Source organism: Schistocerca piceifrons, chromosome 1 (genome assembly GCF_021461385.2).
Source record: "Schistocerca piceifrons isolate TAMUIC-IGC-003096 chromosome 1, iqSchPice1.1, whole genome shotgun sequence".
NCBI classification, from domain to species: domain Eukaryota; kingdom Metazoa; phylum Arthropoda; class Insecta; order Orthoptera; family Acrididae; genus Schistocerca; species Schistocerca piceifrons.
The window spans coordinates 773925405-773949224 of record NC_060138.1 but is presented as its reverse complement, the minus strand read 5'-3'; the positions used below and the strand labels follow the sequence as shown (position 1 = coordinate 773949224).

The 23820-nt window shown below is 38.0% G+C and overlaps 1 protein-coding gene across 4 annotated transcripts in view; it reads left to right on the top strand.

Moving 5' to 3' along the window:
- Nucleotides 1–23820, top strand: part of LOC124712492 (colorectal mutant cancer protein) — a 613504-nt gene that overhangs the window by 584443 nt on the left and 5241 nt on the right. For all 4 annotated transcript variants that reach the window (XM_047242790.1, XM_047242798.1, XM_047242807.1 and 1 more), the window contains 6 exons: nt 4642–4769; nt 11373–11556; nt 13938–14148; nt 17245–17433; nt 23048–23250; nt 23325–23427. In XM_047242790.1, the coding sequence (XP_047098746.1) occupies nt 4642–4769; nt 11373–11556; nt 13938–14148; nt 17245–17433; nt 23048–23250; nt 23325–23427 (1018 nt within the window). The remainder of the gene's footprint in view (nt 1–4641; nt 4770–11372; nt 11557–13937; nt 14149–17244; nt 17434–23047; nt 23251–23324; nt 23428–23820) is intronic.

Below are 23820 nucleotides of genomic sequence, written 5' to 3'. Positions count from 1 at the left end.
ATGTCCTCCAGACATAGTATGGGGTAGGTTTCCAAGTATGTTGAGCATTGCTTGTCAGCCCAAAATCTCCACAGAGCCATTTGGGTTCTTAATCACTACCAGGGGTGTGGCCCAAGCATTTGCTTTGACAGGTTCAATTGTCTCAGTTTCATGAAGGTGATCTAGTTCAAGCTTAACGACATACATAGGAAGACCAGAATCAGAGCTGACGAACAGAAATCAGTCACTGCATCTGGATGTAGAGAAATATGTTTCTCGAAATTGGTGGCGCAATCCGTGCCAAGTTCGAACAGAGATGCAAAAGGGGCACAAAGTTGCCAAGTTTCTGGAAGGGAACCATGTTCGAGATGACATGAACTTTGTCCGTGATGAACAAACCAAATAGTGAGAAGCCATCCAAGCCGAAAATGTTACCAGTCAAGTGACTGTTGACAACAAACTGTTTTATCGGCTGTGTAACCCTGTTTCAATCTCCTGTAGTTGTGAATTGATCTCTGAGGGGAACTAAGCTATCATCGCATGCAGCCAATTTGTGGTTGGGTGGGGCCAGTGCTGGGTAACTCATGTGATCATTTGTTGGGAGGCTCACCAGGGAGACAGTTGCTCCCATGTCTACTTGGAGAGGGACATCCTGATGTGTAATCATGAAATAAATAAACAACTTAGTGATGGGAGGATTGCCCTGGAGAACGAAGGCCTGGAGTTAATGCATCATCCCTTGATGCAATTGTGGAGTGGAGTTCGGCTGTTGTGATGCTCAGCTGCAGACAGTTCACAGATGCCCATGCTTTCTGCAATGGGTGAAGTGTGCCCATAAATCTAGACAGTACACATTATTGGTTCATTGTGGAACAGTCAGGCCAGGATGTCAGTCCTGTGTTTATGCCAAAGCGTTGTGACCGGCTGCTCAAATGCCATTGACATGCCGAAAAGAGACAAATCACAATGCTGCGGGCAGGAAAAGAACTTAAGAGAATTCCGTCCCCTTGGTGGCAGTTGAACTGCAGATATCCGGAATGAGCCAAAGGAGTTCATTTGCTGCCTGTGTAGTCTCAAAAGAGTGCATGACTTTCAAACAAAGGATTGTACAGCTTGAGAGCTGCAGTACATACTTTCAGATCAGAGGCCAGTTGTACTACCACACCTCAAATCAAGGAATCTGCATATGAGGTTCTGCAAGACAGGTTCGTGCAAGTGAAATCACAATGTTGACTCAGGCCTTGCAAATCTGTCAACCACCAGCGATATGAGTGACCCAGTTGCTTGTGGTATTTATGGAACTCAAGGCATGATGTGACCACATGGAAACACTATATATAAGTGTCTGACAACAACAAACACATATCCTCAGATGTGAGTGCAACCAGATGTGGGAATGGTGCCAGCTTGTTTACTGAGAGTCTACGGGGTAGCCCAAGAAAGGAAGAGCAGCCATTGGAGAGTGTCATCAGAAACCAGAAAAGTGGCGAAGTGCTGTTTCAGCTGCTGCAAATAAGTGTCGCAGTCTTCTTTGGCATCATTAAAAGAAAGTGTGGGTGGGCGGGGCTCCTCCTGGGAAGCAATCACAGCCAGGTTGTGAGCCCATAACCTGCAAACATGACGAAAGCTGAATTTCCTGATGTAACAAGTCGGTTTGCTGCTGCAGCTACTGTTGGAAGTGGTCTAGCAATTGCTGCTGCAGGAGTAGCTGTAGCTTTTGCTGTTCCACAAGCTGCACAAGGTTGACATCCATAAGACATTGTTAACCTTTTTCCTCATCACCTGTTTTAGTATTCAGAAGTGGACAAACCAGGAGACACTGGACAACTGGCCGAGGATGTCAATGGTGAGTCACTGAAAAACACAGAAAGATGACAATGTGGCAGAATGACAAGTCCGGAGAGTGAAGCAAATCAAGAGCCCAGGCGTAGTAGTATCAGGAACCAAACAACAATGAGTACAACAAACAATACAAGAGTGCAGTTAGTACATGACTGAGGTCCAGATCCCTGTGCTTCTAGCTTTACAATGCAGGGGTTGACAGGCTGGCGTGGGGGAGGGGAACATGGCCCATGCAAAATGCTGAGGCGGCAACAGCAATGCTTGCAAATATTAGGAGTGCCACCTAGCAGCTGTCATGTATGCCCCTGTGTTCTATTGGGCTTTCAGGTTCATTGGGCTGGGATACCAGAACTTGTTTTTGGAACTATCCATGCCTTTCACTCTTTCACCTCTCCACCTTTCCATTACATTTTCTATTTTCTGTCTGTCTTCACCAACATTAAGGTTCTGTTTATAAAGTTGTAAGTTTGATTTTTTTATTATACACTTCAGTATCAGGTCACAAAAGTGTTATTACTGGAAGGGTAGTCCACATACCACATGAGCTAGATAATGTTGCCCAACAAAGGGCAATGTGTGAGGAACATTCCAAAAACAATCCGCATAAGTATTAAAGGATTTCTTGAGTTAGTGCAATGAGAAATGCTTATGCAACAGCACAGGTAATGATCAGGTAGCAAGGAAGGAACTACAAAGAACTGAAATGAATCACAAGTGAGACATACCTTTCACGATGGCTTTCTAAAATCATAATGAAATTCATCAAACACATAATTCGTACTTGAAAGAGAAACAGTTTAATATCTTTATGGTCTTACTTTTATGGTATTCAGTTTGTGTCATAGCTTCAAAGTCATAAATTAACAAACTGAGTAATGTTTGTATCACTGAATCGTGAAGATGGCACAATACCTTCATCTGGTTGGGGAACAGTGAGTACAGGAGAGCCGCAAAGTTATGTGCATGGCTCTATGCTCTTTCTTATTTTTGTTAGTGACCTTTCACTTTTTAAAAAAGCTTCTAGCAAATTTACTCTCTTTGCAGACAATACTTATCTTTTAGTTGAAAAAACACATGACAATGACATTGCAACATCTGCCAACTTTGTGTTCCATGATCTCCAAAACTGGTTCAGCTGCAATGGCCTGGCTTTTCATTTATCTGGGTCTCAGAAAGTTGTACGAGTAAGTCTAAGCTGTAATGATCCAGATATACATAAAGTTCATTCTTCAAAAATTTTAGGCCTCTACAAAAGGTCGTGCCATATTCTGGACTTGAAAAAAAGACTTAGTTCAGCAGCTTATGCTCTATGTATTATAGCAGCAACTGCTAATACTGATGCTGTTAACCCTTCATATTTTGGTTATTTTCTTTTATTGTGGTCCTATGGCTTAATATTTTGGGGTAAGCAACAAATGGCATATAAAGTATTTGTCAATCAAAAAAGAGCAATCCAAATTGTAAGAGGAGTTAACAGAAATCATTCATGCAGAAATCTTTTAAAATACATAAAATATTTACAATGACCTCGCAACATATCCTATCCCTTATATTCTTTTTAATTAAGGACCTCCCCATGCACAAAACCAGTATTACCGACCATGATGGCGACACAAGATCAAAACATGACTTGCATGTTGATAGAAAAAACTTTAATCTAGTACAAAAGGGGTGCACTGCTCAAACACAAATGTGTTTAATGCACTCCCCCCAGACAATGAAAATCTTACTAGTGCAATGCCACAGTTCAAGAGAAGGAATATCTTCTGAAAAACTCTTTTTAGTCTCTTGATGAATTATTTAATGTAAACATTTCTACATTGTGATTTAGATATGGCACATTGTATTTGTAATATTTGCTATTACCACTTTGTAACTGAGTGTGATAACCTAAGTCAGCAAGGAAATGTTTGCTCAGGCTAATGATGTACTTAGCTCTATTAGATTTGTAGCCTGAAATGTAGAATAATTATAATTTTATTAGTTTATACCTTTGTTTCATTGCATGAAATACTTAAGCCTGTAATTATTAGCATATTTTGTTCCTATACAATTTGTATCTTTTTAACATCTGTAAGGGCTGTTCTCATGTATAATTATGACTCATTCCATATAGAAGCAATTCTCTTGTATTACAAACCAACAGAACATGAATGAATTAAACAAATAAATATTTACAGTCACTATGTTTAGTTGGTCTTGGCAGTGACAAAACTTGGTCACTAAGAGTTATCACTGCCAATGTTACACATTTATGTATTCAGCACAGACTGGGGCAGATCACTCCTGTACTTCAATACCTGGTGGCAGTGCAAACACAGTGCATTACATACAACAACTCACCACTCAAGACAACATTAGCGAGCACGTCTGCAACTGTTAAAAGAATTAAGGAAGTAAGTAGAACAAAAGCAGGAAGCAAATATGTTGATAGGAACTATAAAAGGAATACAAGATTCTTGCTTTAAAAAAAAATCTTTATTTTTCTCTTCTTGATGTTGAAGTATTATGATCATAGTATTTCTTACATTGTGGTATAAAATTACACTCACTTTATTCAGTTCTCATCTCTATGTAGCAGCTTCTTGTCTATACTTACTCATATTTGTTTAAATGCTTTTTTAATGCTATCATAGCCCACAGATGTTTTGCCATTTAATTTTTATGTTTAGATCACAGATCAAATATAACTCTGGAATTGTGATACAGATCTGTAATTGACTAAAATGATGTCTAGGTTTTTGTATTCAGTCAGAACAGCTCTCATGATTATTCATGGCATTCATGGTGTATTTGTGAACAATTATTTTTTAATTTCAGGTTAGCATTAGGATATAGTGATCGAGCAATTGAAGCTTATGATGTTTTGGTTGCACTGTTGGAAAGTGAACTCGGGTTGCTCCTTGCAAATTGTAGAGCAGCTGGTATTGGAAAATTTGCAGGAAAAGGTAAAATTATTTATGTTATAATATTATATCTCCAGTAAATAGTTATACTTAGTTGTAACAAAAGGAAAATAATGATTAAAACTTTCATAATTGCATGAGGTAATAGGGGAAAATTATTAAAGGATCATAATTACATGTTCGCTGTAAATGACTTGAATATCAATAAATCTTAATAATAAGGATACTTTACAAAAGAATCAGCCATCCAACATTTTTGAAACTACATAATAATTAATTAATGAAGGCTTGGAAATAGGCTGAGCCCGTAGATTAATGTTGAGACAATGTAATGACTCTTTGGCCTAAGTAATTTAAATCAAATTCACAAAAATTTGCCAAACACAGATCAAGACAGATCCAATGATAATATAAAGGCATGCATTAACTGCTCAGTGCTGGTGGTTGCAACTACGGATAAGGCAGTAGCAGCAGTTAGTCATTTGCCCTTCTCTGATCTGCTGTGCCCATTTTGTGTAGCAGCTCTGATGGTCAATGCGTACTAGCTAATATGCAACACCATGAGCTGTGCAGTTCTCTAAGTGTAAATTCACCTAGCTGTGATCAGATTTTATCTGGAAAAACTTAAATATTTTGTGTAAGATGCCATCTGAAACTCCAGCAACTGGGAACAGCTGTATGGTCAACCAGATATATTCTACTAAGCTGTCTTCTGCATGACTATCAGCTACTTTTACTGAGACAAGTCATTGTCTGCCCACCATATTTTCATAGACTTTGTTCAACTGCTATGTTGTGGACATTATCATACTGATTTCCAACCTGTACATACACTTCGTTTGTTTCAATCCCATATTTATGTGATTTATGTTCTAGTTACTTTTAGCTATCTTAGTATGCTACTGTCAGAGACAGCAAAGGACTTGCAAGAGCAGTTGAATGGAATGGACAGTGTCTTGAAAGGAGGATATAAGATGAACATCAACAAAAGCAAAACAAGGATAATGGAATGTAGTCTAAGTAAGTCGGGTGATGCTGAGGGAATTAGATTAGGAAATGAGGCACTTAAAGTAGTAAAGGAGTTTTGCTATTTGGGGAGCAAAATAACTGATGATGGTCGAAGTAGAGAGGATATAAAATGTAGGCTGGCAATGGCAAGGAAAGCGTTTCTGAAGAAGAGAAATTTGTTAACATCCAGTATTGATTTAAGTGTCAGGAAGTCATTTCTGAAAGTATTCGTATGGAGTGTAGCCATGTATGGAAGTGAAACATGGACGATAAATAGTTTGGACAAGAAGAGAATAGAAGCTTTCGAAATGTGGTGCTACAGAAGAATGCTGAAGATTAGATGGGTAGATCACATAACTAATGAGGAAGTATTGAATAGGATTGGGGAGAAGAGAAGTTTGTGGCACAACTTGACCAGAAGAAGGGATCGGTTGGTAGGACATGTTCTGAGGCATCAAGGGATCACCAATTTAGTATTGGAGGGCAGCGTGGAGGGTAAAAATCGTAGAGGGAGACCAAGAGATGAATACACTAAGCAGATTCAGAAGGATGTAGGTTGCAGTAAGTACTGGGAGATGAAAAAGCTTGCACAGGATAGAGTAGCATGGAGAGCTGCATCAAACCAGTCTCAGGACTGAAGACCACAACAACAACAACAACAACAACAGTATGCTACTTCTACAATGTTCATCATTTACTATTCTAGGTACTTGTAGCTGGTTCAGTACACCACCTTCTTTACAGAATATCAAATTTTCACTAACTTAGACTGGTGCAGTTATTTTCACTTATTCTTCTTTATTTCTTGTCTCTGCTCAATATATGTAATGGTACAACCTCATGTGACAAATTATTTGCTCATATATTTCGTTACTTTTGTTCCACTGCATAGCATAGTGTAATGATGAATTTATTCGTTTTGTTTTTTAATTAAATGGCATTATATTCTTATATGATTAATAAAGGAAGCAAATTGTGGGTGTATGTTCTGATGCAATTCTTATAGCATTGTTTCTAAACTTAAATTCTTATCATATATTTCAGTCAGGTTCCCACAGCTGAAGTCCAGAATTTCTGCCTCTTTTGAAAGTAAGATTTTGTCGGCAATGAAGTGCATTGGCACAATTTCTAGATTTGTAAATTTTTCATACATTTAGTTTTATTCTGCAAGTTCTCTTTCTGTAGAACTAGAAATGGTGATTGACCCTTGAGTGCTGCACTTGGATTGAGTTACAGTGCTAGACTTTTGTAAGAAATTCCAACTTCTGATTGAATTACAGAAAAGTCACTTTTATTTTTTTTCTTCGAAGTAAATTAAATATTCTTTTAATTCTCATGCTGTTTTAATTGAAACAATCAATTTGCATATTAATCCATAGTTATGAGTAGTTGCAACAATTTGGTACCAAATTACAAAGGAGACATTATACAGATTGCCTTTAAAGTGTAAAATAATGTAAAAATTAGAATCTAAGTTTGTGCTGGATGGTCACTCTAGATATTTTCTTTTGGTAACTGGCTCTTGCACAAATGTTCTAGCACAATTTCATACATAGTAATAATGGCACAAGAGTTTCTTCATGACAACTTTGCCATGATGCAAGAAGGAAGAAAACTCCATCCAAAATAGTGTGTTTATTTACATCAATAATGTACATAACCTGTTTGCTGCAGAAAATTGATGGTTTATTTCACGCATTTCTCAGGGAGACAAGAAATACTGTATTTTATTTCAGATCTTATTTTGATTACATGCAGCAGCAACATTTATCACTAAAAGTGTCTATGGTGAGGGTATGGTGCAGTGACTGCCTCTTTAACTATGAGTAACCTGGAGGCGGAGGCAAGGCTGATGTGACAAAGGGACAAAAGTGGATAGTTATTTTTGAGGATGTAAGAGGTTGCCCTGCATAGTAAGTGACAAATTTCGAATAATTATCACCATATATATGATCATAAATATGTACAAGCTGTGGTAAATGTCCCTGTCCAGGTAGAATTCACATCAGAATTGGAGGCAGAAGACAAACACAGTGGACTGGAACAGTCTGTATGTCCCAGCTTGACACTGAAACTTGCTTCAGTGACCTGTAGAAGTTGGTGGAAGATGTCAATGTGAATCCTTTCAAATACATTCCAAAACTAGCACTTTAAAGGAAATCACACAGAATGGGCATGAAGTGAAGAGTTAAATTCTTGCCAAGAAAGTTGCCCAAATACAGTGATGCAACAAAGAACAAACGTGAATTGTAGTAGACTGGATAAGTGTTATCTGATCAGATGAATCAAGGTTCCACTTGTATGTGAACGTACTGTGTCACTTATGTTGTAAACCATAGAAAGCTTCTGGAAATACAGTGTAGAAGGAATGATGCATGTTGCAGGAAATTACGATGTTCTACATTTCAGTTACACAGAAATTGGGTCTTTGGTTGAGATTACATGTACTCTGAATATGAACAGCTATATTTAATGGCAAGATAGTTCAGAGATACACACATCATCATCATCAAACACAAAGTATTGTGATTATAAAAAGGAAAATTCTTATCAGGACACTACAAAATTACGATAAACACTTGCTGGCCAATACTTACCTTCAGATGTAGGTCTCACAAACATTTTCAATTTCTCTCTGATTACCAACACATATTCTACTGAATGAAAACAAACCTTAATTCAGCCGATATCCAATGATGATACCCAAAATCTCATGGCAGCTTTAGACTGATCAGCTTATTAATAATATCTAAAGCATAGGACAATGGTGTTTAGGTGTTTATGATAAGTTGAAGGACAGGCTTCTGTCAACACCACAGCACAGCAAATACGTTAATAAAAGTCACTGACAATGTCAAACATGCCTTGATTAGATGTGAAGTGAACATTGTAACACTGTTTCATTTCAGCAAGACGTTTTATTTTGGTATACTACTTATGGAAACAAAGCAGCTGAATTTCTCAAACAGGGCAACACTGTGGCTGACAACTACCTTAAAAACAGATATCAGTAAGCTGTTCGTACATCTGAAAAGTCATCTTGGAAACATACGCTCATGAGTGTCCCACAGGATTCATTCATTGCTTTATTGCTTTCCTCACTGCACCTCAGTGATATTCATCTGTGCTGTGTTGTGGTATCTTAGCTGCTGATGACATCTAGTATCTAAGTTCCAGACAGAACATCATTTCTGCTTCTGTATCAGGCATGAATGTCAATCTCTATTCAGTAGCATGATGGGCTCAAAATGTGGACTTTAATTACTTAGAACTGGCAGGTCACCCCTGTATCACATTGAATGTTTATCAACAAACATTTCTCCTTGATTGTATATAATTACACTATCTAAAAGCAATAAAATATTTTGGAATCATTTTTGGTGAGCTTTAAAACTGGTAAGAACAAACTTATAGAATATGCAGGTAATCTTTCTCTTGCCTAAATACAAGCCAAAAAATTGAAGAAATAAAATAAACAGTCATTAGTCCAGCTGAATGCTTACTACTGTGGTTTAGTTCAGCTTGGCACAAATAATGGAAACTCCAGATGTCTTAAAATATCCATAAATGCTTCTAATATATGTGTTTGTAACATTTGGTTGTTTGATCACATCAGTCTTTCCTGTGCTCAATGTGACCAGACAGGTGACAAGGAAGTTCACACTATTTTCTTCATTGTTTCCAGAGTCACTGATGTCCTGAATATCTCTCCTCACATGTCAAACACTTATCATCATTCTATAGCTGCAATTCATGATGTTATACATCCAGCATCTTGCCTGTACCTATGGATAACTTTAAATCTTTCCCCATCTCCATCTTCATTTTAGTCATATGGATATGGAACAAACACCTAGTAACCTCTATCCAATTCAAAAACCACTCTGCATTCAAGAGTAGATTGCAGCTTTACCTGTTCCATTGATTTATCTTCCCTCTTGGCACATCCCAGCTGCCTTCCTTCTGTCCAGCATTGAACCAATATTTTGGCCACATTTCAACACTATCCACACTCTCCTTATGCCTGTGTACTACTGTTTTCTTTCCTCTCTGTCATCTGCTAATGTTATCCTTTTATTTCTTGCTCTTCTCTGGACCAGTAAACTTTTTCCTCAGATTTGATTGCTTCTGTTGCTACCATACTTTTGTTAGATGTCCTTAATCACATTACAGAATTGATTAATGTATCTAACATCATCATCATTTCTATTGTTATTATTATTATTATTATTATTATTATTATTATTATTATTATTAATTGCTCATGTACTACACACACAGTAATATTAACTTGATAATGATGTGTAGTTATATGTAAAAGAGGACCTGAAGATCATAATCTTGGCAGATGAAGTAAATGCATGAACACCTGAAAGTATCTTATCAGTAACACCAGGTAAAACTTGCTAATTATGAACTTTATATTGGTGTGGGGGATTGAAAACAGAACATATTTAGCTGACTGATAGAATATAAACATTACGACATTCTTGAATTTACTACATTTACAAGGGTGTAATGCCACTGAATCTTTTATGTGAGTATTCTTAAAGCTATTTTTTTAATAAAACAAATGTTATTAACATTCTACATCTTTATTCTCCATGTCTACACAGTTGCAGCCCTCTGCTGCTAGGGGGATCCGATCTGTAGTGTGTAACATGGTGACGTGTAACATGGTGACGTGTAACATAACTATGTCAGTATGTGAGCTGTGCAGGGTAGCCACGGGGTCTGAGGCATCCTGTCATGGTCCGCACGGCTCCTCCCCCCCTGCCAGAGGTTTGAGTGCTCCCTCAGGTGTGTGTGTGTGTGTGTGTGTGTGTGTGTGTGTGTGTGTGTGTGTGTGTGTGTGTGATCCTTAGTGTAAGTTAGTTTAACTAAGATTAAATAGTGGGTGTAAGCTTAGGGACCGATGACCTCAGCAGTTTGGTCCCATAAGACCTTACCACAAATTTCCAGTATGTGAGAAATAGTGTGGTGTAACCGAGTTTCAAAATTCAAAGATTTTGCCCACACTTTGAGCTCTCCCTCCTACAGCATGACTATGCCAGACCACACACGAGGGCTGCAACATCTGCAGCAATTTGACACATTCACTGTCAATGGCGCACTATCATCGATCATCGTCTATCCAGTTACGACTTGGCCCCATCTGTTTCTCAGTTGTTTCCAGAATTTAAAAAACACATTTGAGAACTTTGCTTTGATAGAGGCTCCGTCAAGAAAATTATTCTACAGTGACGGTATCAACAAACTGGTCTCTGATTGGTAGAAATGTGTTCATTGCTAGGATGACTATGTTGAGAAATAAAAACGCAGATGTGATGAAGAAAGATGCAGAATGTTACTAGTATTTGTTTTATTTTAAGGCTATATGAGTTTTGACATAAAAAATTTGGAGGCATTTCTTTTCAGCACACCCTCATAATAAGAATAGTTTTCCCCAAACGTGTAGTCTTCATCATTTGCTGTTTCCTTACATTTGCAGATAACTGAGAGTCATGGGGGGTGTCTAATAAATTCTATGTTCGCTGTAAATGACTTGAATATGAACCTGATGAGTAACTTTAGTGCTGTGAAACTGGTTATTGAACTTCTGCTGCAGCTTTGTTTAACAAGAACATATTTTTCCAGATGAATCCAAAGATGGTGAAAATGATGCTGTAGAAATTGGTAGTCTGTTGCGTCGTGCCAGTGAGAACAGAAGAGCAACAGAAACAGTTGCAAGACATCTTTTAGCCAGACTGGAAGCTACTCTGGCCAGTAATGCTATTAACATCAGCACATCCCCTTGGGAGGAATACAGCCATACAACAAGGTATTAATGTTTTTGCCCTGCAAGTTCATAAAGCTGTCTTTTAATATCGCAATCTAAACAATTTAAGAAACTTAACATTAGTACAAAAAGGAATTCTTACATGGGTAAATTCATATATTTAACAACTTGTGGAAAGTTTTCAATGTCTTTTGGATTATCTAATTGAGTGTCATTGAAGTAAATAACTTCACAATAATTACATCCTATTCCATTGAAGACTATCTACATAATGTCTCTTAAAATTATTATATTTTAATATTATTAATACTAGCCGTATAACACTATTACTTCATAAGAGTATGTCTTTTTATTATATTGCATCTTTGATTCCTTTCCACCCCCCAGAAATTTCCCTCTGAATTACTCTTCATTAATTTAATCTCTGATTTGTTTATCTGTAATCAATATTGTTTGCTGAGTTAACTGTCCATTCCGTGCCACAGTTCCTATAACTTTTCTTACTTTGAACCACAAGGACATCATCTATTCCTCTCTCATTTTCAGACATTTCCTTTCATTCTAATCATTGGTTAAGAAGCATATAAGATTGCTTAATCTTTCTCTTTAGTTACTTTCATTTCACCTTATATTATTGAAGACTGTTATATAAGTTCATGAATACTAAGATGGTGTCATGATCTTTCATTGTTCTTTCTTCCATCAGTAAACATACGATTTCTTTGCTGCAATACTTGTCTTTGTCCAGTTCCCCTTAAAGTTTTCTTCACAGGTGCCTGTACATTATTACAGTCAGCAAACTAAAAGTGATACATGATTGATTATCCAGAAGTTTTCACATTTATCAATTAAGTCTCCTAATGTTTCAAAAAGTAAAGAATAAAAATATAGCTCTGAAATGTAAGTTAATGGCTCAGGAGCTATATGTCAGATTTGAAATTCAGAATTATTTCAGTTTCATTCCAGTACTTTTCAAGCTGTTAATATGATTTTTAACAATTTGCAATCCTTTATGTATGCGAACAATGCCAAGTTGTTCCATAGTTCAGATCTCACATTAAACTTTAGGAACCCCCCAAACTTTCCCAGAGAAGTCAGTTATCAAATTTGCAGACAAGTACAGAATACAAACACTAATGTTGTTATATTTAGAAAAGTGCTGTGACATTCAAACTAGACTCTGTGTTGATATCTCAGTTATTTTGGTCAGTAGCTCATGACATTTGAAAATAACTATTTGCAGGAGATTACTCGAGTGTATGGGAGGATTCAGTGGACCTCACAACCCATCCTCACAGCGTAAATTGTATTATGGCAGAGCACTTGTCCACAAAAGGCAAAGGTCCCAAGTTCAAGTCTTGGTCCAGCACATAGTTTTAATCCACCAGGAAGTTTCATATCAGCACACACTCTGCTGCAGAGTGAAAATTTCATTCTGGAAACATCTCCCAGTCTGTAACTAAGCCATATCTCTACAGTATCCTGTCTTCCAGAAGTGTTGGTCGCACAAGTTTCACAGGAAACTCCTGTGAACTTTGGAAAGTAAGAGACGAAGCACTGGAGGATGTAAAGCTGTGAGGAGAGATCATGAGTCTTGCTTGAGTAACTCAGCCCATGAAAGGCAAATGTCCAGAGTTCAAGCCTCGGTCAGGCACACAGTTTTAATCTGCCAGTAAGTTTCATTTTCTCTGTTGATTTGTGGTCAAAAGTCGACAATCATGGTATGTTATAACATTCTTTACAATAAAGCATAGTCTTTAGTTCACTGCCCCACAACATGTTTGTTTAGGGTCACTTTTCACAACTATATAGATGTCTTGTCAATTTCTTTGTACTTTTCATCACCCTGGCTTTCCTGCACTTTCTTTATATTTCATTCCTGCATATTTTTGTACTTCCTTCTTTTGTAGATCAGCTGCAGAGTTTCTTATGTTACCCACAGTTTCTTCACAGTTCCATTCCTTGTGCAAGAATATTATTCGTCCAAATTCCACGAGTGCCCTTTCCCTTCCTCCTCATCTGATTGTGGTATTCAGTACGGTATCTACAGCCTTAAACAACTTCAAACACACCTCAATGCATTAAGAGAATGATGGGAATCTGAGATCATATGCAAGGTATGGAAGATAGTTATAGAATGAGTATAAAGGTGGTATACAAGTCTAGTGACCAAATTGCCAAGTTCAGATAATAGCATTGAACTGCTAACAGAGCTATATTGACTGGCAGTGAGAGCAGACTCCAGTCAGAAGAAGATAACTTAGTGTTTTTCCAGTGGTCAGTGTTTAGTGATAATAACAAAAAAAGTAATTTTTGTTCATTTAAAACTAAGCTGAGAAGTTACTATCAAGTTTTTATTTGTTGTGAACGCAAGCCAGCTGTACATTTACAGTCTGGATTGACAAGTAATGTTATTTATGCAGCACAAGCAGCTCAGGGGAATGCAGTGAATGGGGCCAAAATGAGGAAAGAAGACTACGTGATCACATAGGAAAACTGAAGGCAGAACGCAGTGCAGTGAGGGCCACAGTAGTTGAACTGGAGAGCTGCCATGCAGAACCTCCATCTCCTCGTCCACCAGTGTCTATTGCAGAGGCCAGAAAGCTTGATCTTGAGACAGCTGTTCTTATGCAGGTAATGAATTGGTTGAAGGGGGAAAATGCAGTATTATACGTTGTTTCTCTCCTAAGAGCTGTCAGTTGCATTTTCTCTGACACTGTATTGGATATTCGCAGTTTCTGTTTCTGGAGTCACCGCAAACAAATACTGCTCTTAATGTCTTTCATGCAATGCCAAGTGTCAACAGAAAGTGAGTTCGTTTTCCTTTGCGAACAAAATGATTTTTAAAGCAGAATATGTGCCCCCTTAGACAGAGCAGTCCCAAATTAATCTAGTGCAATACTGATTTTATCAATATTTATTAACGGGTTATGAAAACATGAAGAATAACCAGTACTCCAGGTAACAGCACTATCCTGGCACACAATACTGGTTATTCTCCTTCTTTTAATGTCCCTGCTAATTCAGATCGATAAAACAAATATCGCACTAGACTGATTTTGGACCACTCTATCAAAGGGGCATGTAAAATTTCACTTTAAAAATCACTTTATTTGTTATGGGAAACAAACTGATGCTTCCCTTTAACACTGGGCATCATATGAAAGACGTGATGAGCAGTATCTATTCGGGATGACTCCACCTACAAAACTGCAAATACATTTCTGTATAGGTCACTTAGTATGAAAATATTTTCAGTTTTACTCTAATTGCAATTCTGTAGCATGCTCCTTGCAAATATCCATAGGAAAGTTGCTTTGCTGTTAAGCAGTTGTTTAAGGACATGGTTTTCCAGGCCTTGCCTTGCTTCAGTCTGCACAAACAATCCATCTCCTCTGAGGCTATTTTTATATTTGTGTAGCCAAAGTCAATTTAGGAAAACGTCTTCCACTGAGTCTATTTACAGGTTAAGTAGTTTGAGTGGAAGTTGATTCAGCCAGGGCTCATTTGTTTATCAAAGTTGTTGGCAATTCAATAACCAATTCAACAAGACATTTGCTAGTAGGTCTCTACTTTTTACATAAAGCATACAAAGCTTTTTTCCATCACTTTATTTGCTGCCTCCCAAAAGGTTAGGAGCCCATTAGCTGGTCACTGTTCTCTACACCAGCCGTATTTTTGCTATAATCCACATCTCTGAACTTGGTCTACGTATTTTGAAGAACAGGGTGTTGCAACATGGTGGCCTTCCAGATATGTAGGCCACATTTGGAGGGTGCCACAGCAAGATGATTTGTAGTGTCTTTCACTTGAATTTTGAAAACTCATCAGGTGATTAATAAGAGACACTGTGATAAAATTAGACTTATTATTTTCATCACAAAATTCCATATTGTGCCACTAAACACCTGCTTAGTAGCAAAGCAACATTCCTATGAATATTTTAAAGAAAATGCTACTGATAGTGATGCTAACATTAAACCAGTGATAGGCCAAGACAACAGTCAGTGAAAGTTCATTCAGAAGAGCTTGAATATAAGTGTTACTGGCATGCAGCCCTAGTTACCATTGTTGACACAAATAAATATGCTCTCTTGTGCTAAAAAACACTTATGGAGGTTAAGCTACGTGTCTTACATCTAAAATTTATTTTTTTGGAGTAGTTTTTCAGTACTTGGTTATTCTACTAAAATTGCAGTATAGTTAATTAAATAATTTGTAAAGAGTTATGAATATTGTTTTTGCTCTTCACGGGTATGCTGCCGAATATGATCATCTTCACTACACGATATTTCGGTGATCCATCTAGCCACCATCTTCAGGTGCAATCGGTGAATACACACTAAAAATACAAGCGAACTCAGCAACTTCCCTTTCTTGCGAAATTTATCAAACTTCTTTACAAGAATAACCATCTTCTCCCTGTAGAGGTTTCTGATGTGATCCCATAGATTTCCCCGGTGTCTTACATGTTTATGCTCTTCACGGGTATGCTGCCAGACATGATCGTCTTCACTATGTGGCAGCATACCCGTGAAGAGCATAAACACATAAGACACCGGGAAAATCTACGAAAACACAGCCATGACTATTGTTAAACAGTTCTAAAAATCATAGCAAAGTGTCTAAAATATATCATACAAAATCTTAATTCAGTGAAGAAGAAGAAGAAGAAGAAGGGGGAAAAAAATACTTTTTCTTTATGCGTTTCATCTCATTTAGGTCAAGTTTCTAAAACAGTCAAAAGTATGCACAGCACATTAACTGTTGTAGATGCAAATTTACTTGCGTAGTTTCATATGAAATGTTGCTTTCACCTTGTGCTGATATCCTAACCAAAATGCAGTAATTATGTTTATCTTAATCTCAGATGGCACATAGTACCTATACGTATTTCCTATACTCAGTACAGACTTAGTAAGTACAAGAAAATTTATTTTATTTACTTTCAGTCCCTCTTCTGGAATAAGTAAGACACAGCTGTAGTGTTCACTACATTTAATGTTACCCACATGACCCCTACATGTGTCTGTTCTTCAAAAAAATCATAGTAAATGAAAAAGATACAATCAGTGACTGCAAATTATCTAAGTGAGACATACTGACAAAGTACTGTATTTTACTTTTCAATTTGCTATTAAATAATCATCTGTATGAATAAACATTGCTTTCAAGTGGCGTAACCATGGCAAAGGAGTATAACTGAGAAAAATATTAAAAAGAAAGTTGCTACTCACTATATAGGAGAGATGTTTCGAAACAGATAGGCACAACAAAAAGACTCTCACAATTAAAACTTTTGGCCATTAAGGCCTTTGTCACCAATAGACACACAGGCAGCTGCCTGAGACTGCAGTTGTGTGAGAGTTGCGTTTGCATGTCTACGACTCATCATCTCCACTGTATGGTGAGTAGCAACTTTCCTTCTCGTAATACTGTTACATTCCATCCTTGATTTTCCATTGTTTTATAACTGAGAAAAAGTTATCTTAAATGATGGAAAATTCAGGATGGAATGTAACAATATTATGAAAACTGATATTAAATCACAATCACTAAATGATGAGTGTAGTTTCTTAAAAATACATACAAAGTATGATTTAGACACTTCAGTAAGACTGTATCCTCAGTGTTTATTTATTAATGCACATTAAAACATAGCAGCTGCCTTTCACACTGTTGGCACAGTATAGTTACTAAGTATCTACTGACCTTTTTTTTTATAATTAGGAATTGATGGCAATGAGAGAAGACAAAGCTGAACTCAGAGCAAGAGTGTATTTGCTAGAGAAGGAAAGAGCATCCTTGGAACTCAAACTCAGTTCTATGGATGCTCATCATGCAGCTCAGCTGGCAACTATTCAACATTTGCAAAGCCAACTGCAAGAAACTGAGCAACTTCTAAATTCTCACAGTAAGGTATGTATCATTTGCTTTATAGATAAATTTTGTGTATAACTGTTTTTAACTGATGTATTGACAATAGTTGTCCCCTCATATGTTTCCTCAGCACTGCTAAAGAATTATCGATTTGATGGTGGATTAATTTACAAACAAATGGCTGTTTTTTTTTCTCGGATGCTTTATTTTGTGGTGGAATTCTGCAGTGGAAATTATTTTGGCCACTTTCACCTGATAACCATTTCAAATGTAATTGCACTAAGGTGAAAATGACACTTTTCTAGCCCTAAAGTACAAATCCACGTAGCAGGAACTACAGAAAAGAGAAGGATGCACCACAAAGGAATTACCTGAATGGGACTGAAACTGGTAGTTGCGATGTAAATTTACAGACAAACAAGTGTTTATAATTTCAGAAAAAAACTGAATGATTTACTCAAGGAAAGGAACTTCACAAATTGAGCAAGTCCATAATGTACTGGTCCACCTCTGGTCCTTAGCAGTTATTCAGCTTGGCATTGATTGATAGAGCTGTTGGATGTCCTTCTGAGGGATATCGTGCCAAATTGTGTCCAATTGGCACATTAAATTGTAAAAATCCTGAACTGGTTGGAGGGCCTGGGCCACAATAGTCCAAATGTTGTCAACTGGGTAGAGATCTGGTGACCTTACTGGCCAATGCATAGTTTGGCAAGGAAGAACTCTCACCACGTGCAGGCAGACATTATCTTGCTAGAATGTAAGCCCCGAATGGCTTGCCATGAAGGGCAACAAAATGGGATGTAGAATATCGACATACTGCTGCACTGTAAGGATGCTGCAAATTACAACCAAAGGGGTTCTGCTATGAAAAGAAATGGCACCCCAGACATTCAATCCTGGTCGTAGGGCCGTGTGGTAGTTGATAGTCAGGTTGGTATCCCAATGCTTCCGAGGCGTCTACACATCTTCAGCGTTGAATCTCACTGACTTAAGTGGAATGGTCTTCACTGATGAGTCCTGCTTCGAATTGAGCCCTAAGGACCAGTGAAGATGCGTCTGAAGATGCCCCAGGACAGTGATGGGATACTCACCTGACCATCGCCCGCCATACCGCCCGACAACCAGGTATAATGGTCTGGGTGCCATTTTTTTCATAGTTATAATCCACGGTACCCTTACAACACAGCAATACATCAACCAAATTCTATGGCACATTTTGTTCCCCTTCATGGCAAGCCATCTTGGGAATACATTTCAGGATGATGTTGCCTGAACGCACACTGTGGGAGTTTCTGTTGCTTTTCAAATCCCACTTTAAACAGCAGGGTCACCAGATCTCTCCCAGACAGTGAACATTTGGAGTATTATGGAACAGCCATCCAACCAGCTCGGGAGGACATCCAACAATTCTATCAGTCAATACTAAGCCGAATAACTACTTGCACAAGGGCCAGAGGTGGGCCAACACATTAATGACTTGCTCAATTTGAGATGCTCTTTCTCTCAGATTTCCTTTTTTCCCCATTAAGAGTGTATTTAATTATCGCATACATCCACCCATCAAAGTATCATATTACATACTTTATACTGCATGGTCTTATGTTTTAAACATTCCATTACTTTTTAAACAAGCAAACTTACATTTACTGCAGGCAACTTTCTCTGCAATTATTTATACACCTATACTAAAAAACACTGTGTAGTGCTTTAAACAGTTGCATTTACACCTACTTCTCCCAAGCCAACAGGTGTTTTGTGGCAGACAGTACATCTTGTAAAACTATAATGAATCCCTTCCTGTTCCATTTGACTATGGTATCTCAAAATCACATCATACAATTTGGCGATGGTTTCAAAAAAAATTGTGTTTTGTGGTAATAAAAAGAGTTAACCCTTTGAGTATCAGTGGTTTCCGCCTGAAACCACCAATGCTATTGCAAGACAGACACATCTTGTGGTCACTGAGGTACATTATGACTGTAATGTATTATAACAGTCCCTTACAGCACTCAGAGCAACAGTTGGTGTTAAGATGGTGTTATGTGATTGTAGAAGGGAATGGGAAGTGCTGGGTGGGTCGATTGGGCAGCTCTTGCACCTGGGTCTTCCACGGGGATGATTCCTGGGGCATAGAATGTTGTGTGGATGCCAGAACACTACTTTAGAGAAGGGGGAGGCTATTTCAGTCCTGGCACAGGCTTATCTTACCCTATCAAAGGCTGGGCAAGCTGTGAAAGTAGCTGTGTTATATACCAGCTGTGTTGCAATGATCTCACAGCTTTTTATAGTGGTATGACTGCCAACCAGCTGACCACCAGGATGAACAACCACTGCCAAACTGGCAAAGAACAAAGCAGACCACTCTGTGCCATAACATTCGTGATATCAGTAACTGCTTCACAACCCAGGCTATCTGGATCCTCCTCTCCACCATCAGCTTTTCTGAAATGCACAGATGGAGTTATCCCTACAAAAATTCTCAACTCCCAAAATTATCCTGGCTTCAACCAGCTGTCCCCTCACCCTCATTGTATGCTGCACTCTGCCAATGCAACCACCCACCCCCCTCCCTAACCCCTTCTGTGCTCCTCTGCTCCCCACACCCCACCTTCGAATCCTACGCCTGGCAATCTCACCAGGCTATCATCTAAAGTGCGCGTGATTTATGACAGCGGCCAAGTTTAGGTTAGTTCTGCGCATATGACGTCACAAAATGCAGTCAGCCAATGAACAGAGAACAACGTTGCCAGAGCTCAACTGCAGTGCAGAGCACAGACGAGCATCTTCAGTTTTAGAAATGTTCAGTCATAAATAAAGTAACTGAACAATAGCAATGTCTTGATAGCAGACTTTCTATAAAAGAAAGTTTGGAAAAAGCATTCTTTATACAAATTGCTTCAAATTCTATTAATTAATTAAACCAAATAAGCAATAAGCCTCCTAATTCAGGCAATAGCAAGGAAATGTGTTTGTATCATCCTCATGAACTTTTTCGCAATAAAGAACAGCGGTAATTGTTTATTACCTATTGTACTTCGATGAAATGTGAGTAATTCATAATCCTACCAACAGTGTTTGTTGGTATTTTGTGTGACATGTTAAAGGTCTCTAGGAGCTCTCTTGAATGACGACCTGCGTTAGCGTAATGGTTAAGGTGTTTAGGTGCGAAGTGAGAGGATCTGAATTCAAACCTCATTCGGTGCTTAATATTTTCTTTATTTAAAAACAATATCGAAGTGTCTTACTTCATGAATTTTATTCGTTTGAATGTAATTTTTTGAAATTTCTAGTGCTTTCTCTCTTCATTATAATTATAATAAGTTTTTGATTTTTCTAATTTTGTCCTCCAATATTTCTTTTTACAGCAATTAAAAACAATGAAAAGGCACACATACAATATTCATGTTATCTGTTTTGTTTGTATGTCTTCCCTTCCGCAGCCGCTGTTTTACTATTCATATTGAGATGTATTCTGTTGCGATAGCATTAAAGTATTATTTAGATCAGAATTTCGGCTCTTACGTTTGCCGAGCTACTTGATTGTCGGACGCAATTCTTTGCTAACATCATCATATTCAATGTTTTCATTGACTGACCTATGTTTTGGCAAGTATTTGCTGTCCGTTGTGACAAACACAAATTGTTTGAGCACTGTGCCTCACTGACAATATATTTTAGTTTTTTCTATGTTTTATTACGTCCACAATTCAGTTTTGTGTGCTTCGCTAACTTTGTTTTAATTATAACTTTTTAGAAAAAATCGAAATGACTGTGGCATAAATAAAACTTTTATTACAGTCGCAAAAGACGGAATATTTCTCAATATTACATACGACACCTATCTGTTACTTAAATTAAATGAGATATTATTATACAGTAAATTTTATACTGCATCTTGTCCACATTTCATTCTCAATATTGTGGCAACTAAAATCGACCATACGGAAAGTATACGCTATGGACTTTTACCTCTGCAAACTCTTCAAAATTTCGTGCAATGATTTACTACATTTAATGTTGCACAATAACTGCGTTACACATCGAAACAAAATTAAGTCATGTATGGGGGGAAGGTATCAGCCAAGATGTGTAAAAATCAAATTTTTGGGCCAAATAGTTTTTGAGAAATCGAATGATAAGTGTCAAAGCAGTCGGAACACCGTGTGTCGGCACAGGCGAGCAGTGCAGTGATGACAAAATAGTGCACAACGTGGATTGCGGGGAGTACGTCTCTGTAGCAGCGAAAGGGTTAATGCAGCCGTGGTGGCTTTACTTCGTAAACTGCGCACTCACCCCTAAATGTAAGTTTGTGAACTTTACTATACTATACTATGGCGCTGCTTCTCTTGGCGCGTGCGTCGTTTGCAACTTGGCAACGCAGCAATCTCCCGCGTGCCACCCAGATAAAAGAATTGAACTATAGTACCCACATGCCATGCCAGACAGCACTCTTCTCTCCTCCAACCTGTACCCCACCATCCAACTCCAGAGTGCTATTCGCATGACTGTCAGATTCTGGTTGGAGCTGCTGTTGGTAGCAGTCACATGTACATCATGTGAGCTCTCTCTCTCTCTCTCTCTCTCTCTCTCTCTCTCTCTCTCTCTCTGTGTGTGTGTGTGTGTGTGTGTGTGTGTGTGTGTGTGTGTGTGTGTCGCAAGTCTTTTGGTTGTGCCTGACTACGGAAACATCTCTACGTATCATCCTTATGGTGAGTATCAATCTATCCTTTTCTTAATATTGTTTAAGGTTCTCTGTGACAAATTTGAGTTTGAACTACTGCTTTTATGACTGGTTTTAAAATAATGCCACTGGAGCAGTATGTACTTTCAATATAAATTTATAAAATTTTATGCCCGTTTTGAGGACTATATTTTGTTTGAGGCATTAAGAGGTCATGAAAGTTTAAGAGATGTGTGAGTGTGCCTAGAAAAAAAAAATTGTGAAATTTCTTTCAAATATAACTCATGAAATGATGAGTGGTCAAAAATTATATGTCTCAGTGCAACTTCCTTGTAGATTAAAATTGTGTGCAAGACTGACTTTCACGGGCAAGTACACCATCTGAGCTGCCCAAGTACGACTCATGACCTGTCCTCACAACTTTAATTCTGCCAGTAGCTCGTCTCCTACCTTCCAAACTTCACAGAAGCTCTCCTGCAAAACTTTCAGAACTAGCACTCCTGGGAGAAAGAATATTGCAGAGACATGGCTTTGCCACAGCCTGGGGGAAATTTTCACTTTGCAGCAGAGTGTGCACTGATCTGAAACTTCCTGGCAGATTAAAACTGATGTGGTAGAGCACCTGCCCACAAAAGGCAAAGGTCCCGAGTTCAACTATCGGTCGCACACAGTTTTAGTCTGCCAGGAAATCAGCGCACACTCTGCTGCAGAGTGAAAAATTCATTCTATATGTCCCAGTGCTTCCAAAGTGAAATCACCTCTTTAAAATAATTAATTGTTTACCTTTTTTCCCCTATTTCTTGTATTCATTGCTTACTATGATGATAAAGGTCAATTTTGCAAAAAAATTTAAATTTTATTATTATTATTATTATTATTATTGAGACTCATGGTAGAATAAACAGCATTATTCATTCTTTATGTCACTCATGAAAGGACACACTGCCAGTGCATTTATTTATTTTACAGGAGAAGAGAAAAGTAATCACTATGGATGATAATGAATGTGTGGAGGAAATGACATCTGAACTGTCAGAAGCATTAAGGAGGGAAGCACGATTGAAGGAGAGGTTACAGGAACTAGTTTCTACACTGGAAAAAGTCAGCAAGAACTCTGAAATGAGGCATCAACAGTCTGCTGATCTCGTTAATGACCTCAAAAAAGCCAACAGGTAGTTACTATGAAAATAAGTTTGCTGTCATAGACTTCACAGTGAACTGAATATATCATACTATTTTGTTTCAGTGCACTTGTCCAAACACTGGAACGCTCAAAAAAGAAATACCAAACTCGACTGAAAAAGCTTGAACAGCAAATGCTGGCAATGGTTGACAGACACGCTTCACAGGTAAAGTGACTGATTTACTACCTTCATGATTAGGATGAACAGGCTTTAGTATTCAAATATTGGCACACACAAAGAAGGTGTACAAAATAGTATTCTAGTACTCTATAGTAGTGATCGCCAAACCACCTATCTTGAGCTAGCAATAGAATGCAGGAACATTTTCTATAGACTGTTGGTAATGTTCTGATTGACTAACCTGGATTGCCCCGTTGAGCTCAGACTGTACTCACGGTGAGAACAAATGCTTGTTTCTCCCATGCAACTGCCACTGTCAGTCAAGAATACTACATTGTCAGCCATACAGTTGATTGTATATGCGTGAAGCTGTGTGTGTGTGTGTGTGTGTGTGTGTGTGTGTGTGTGTGTGTGTGTGTGATGCTGTACAAGTGTAAA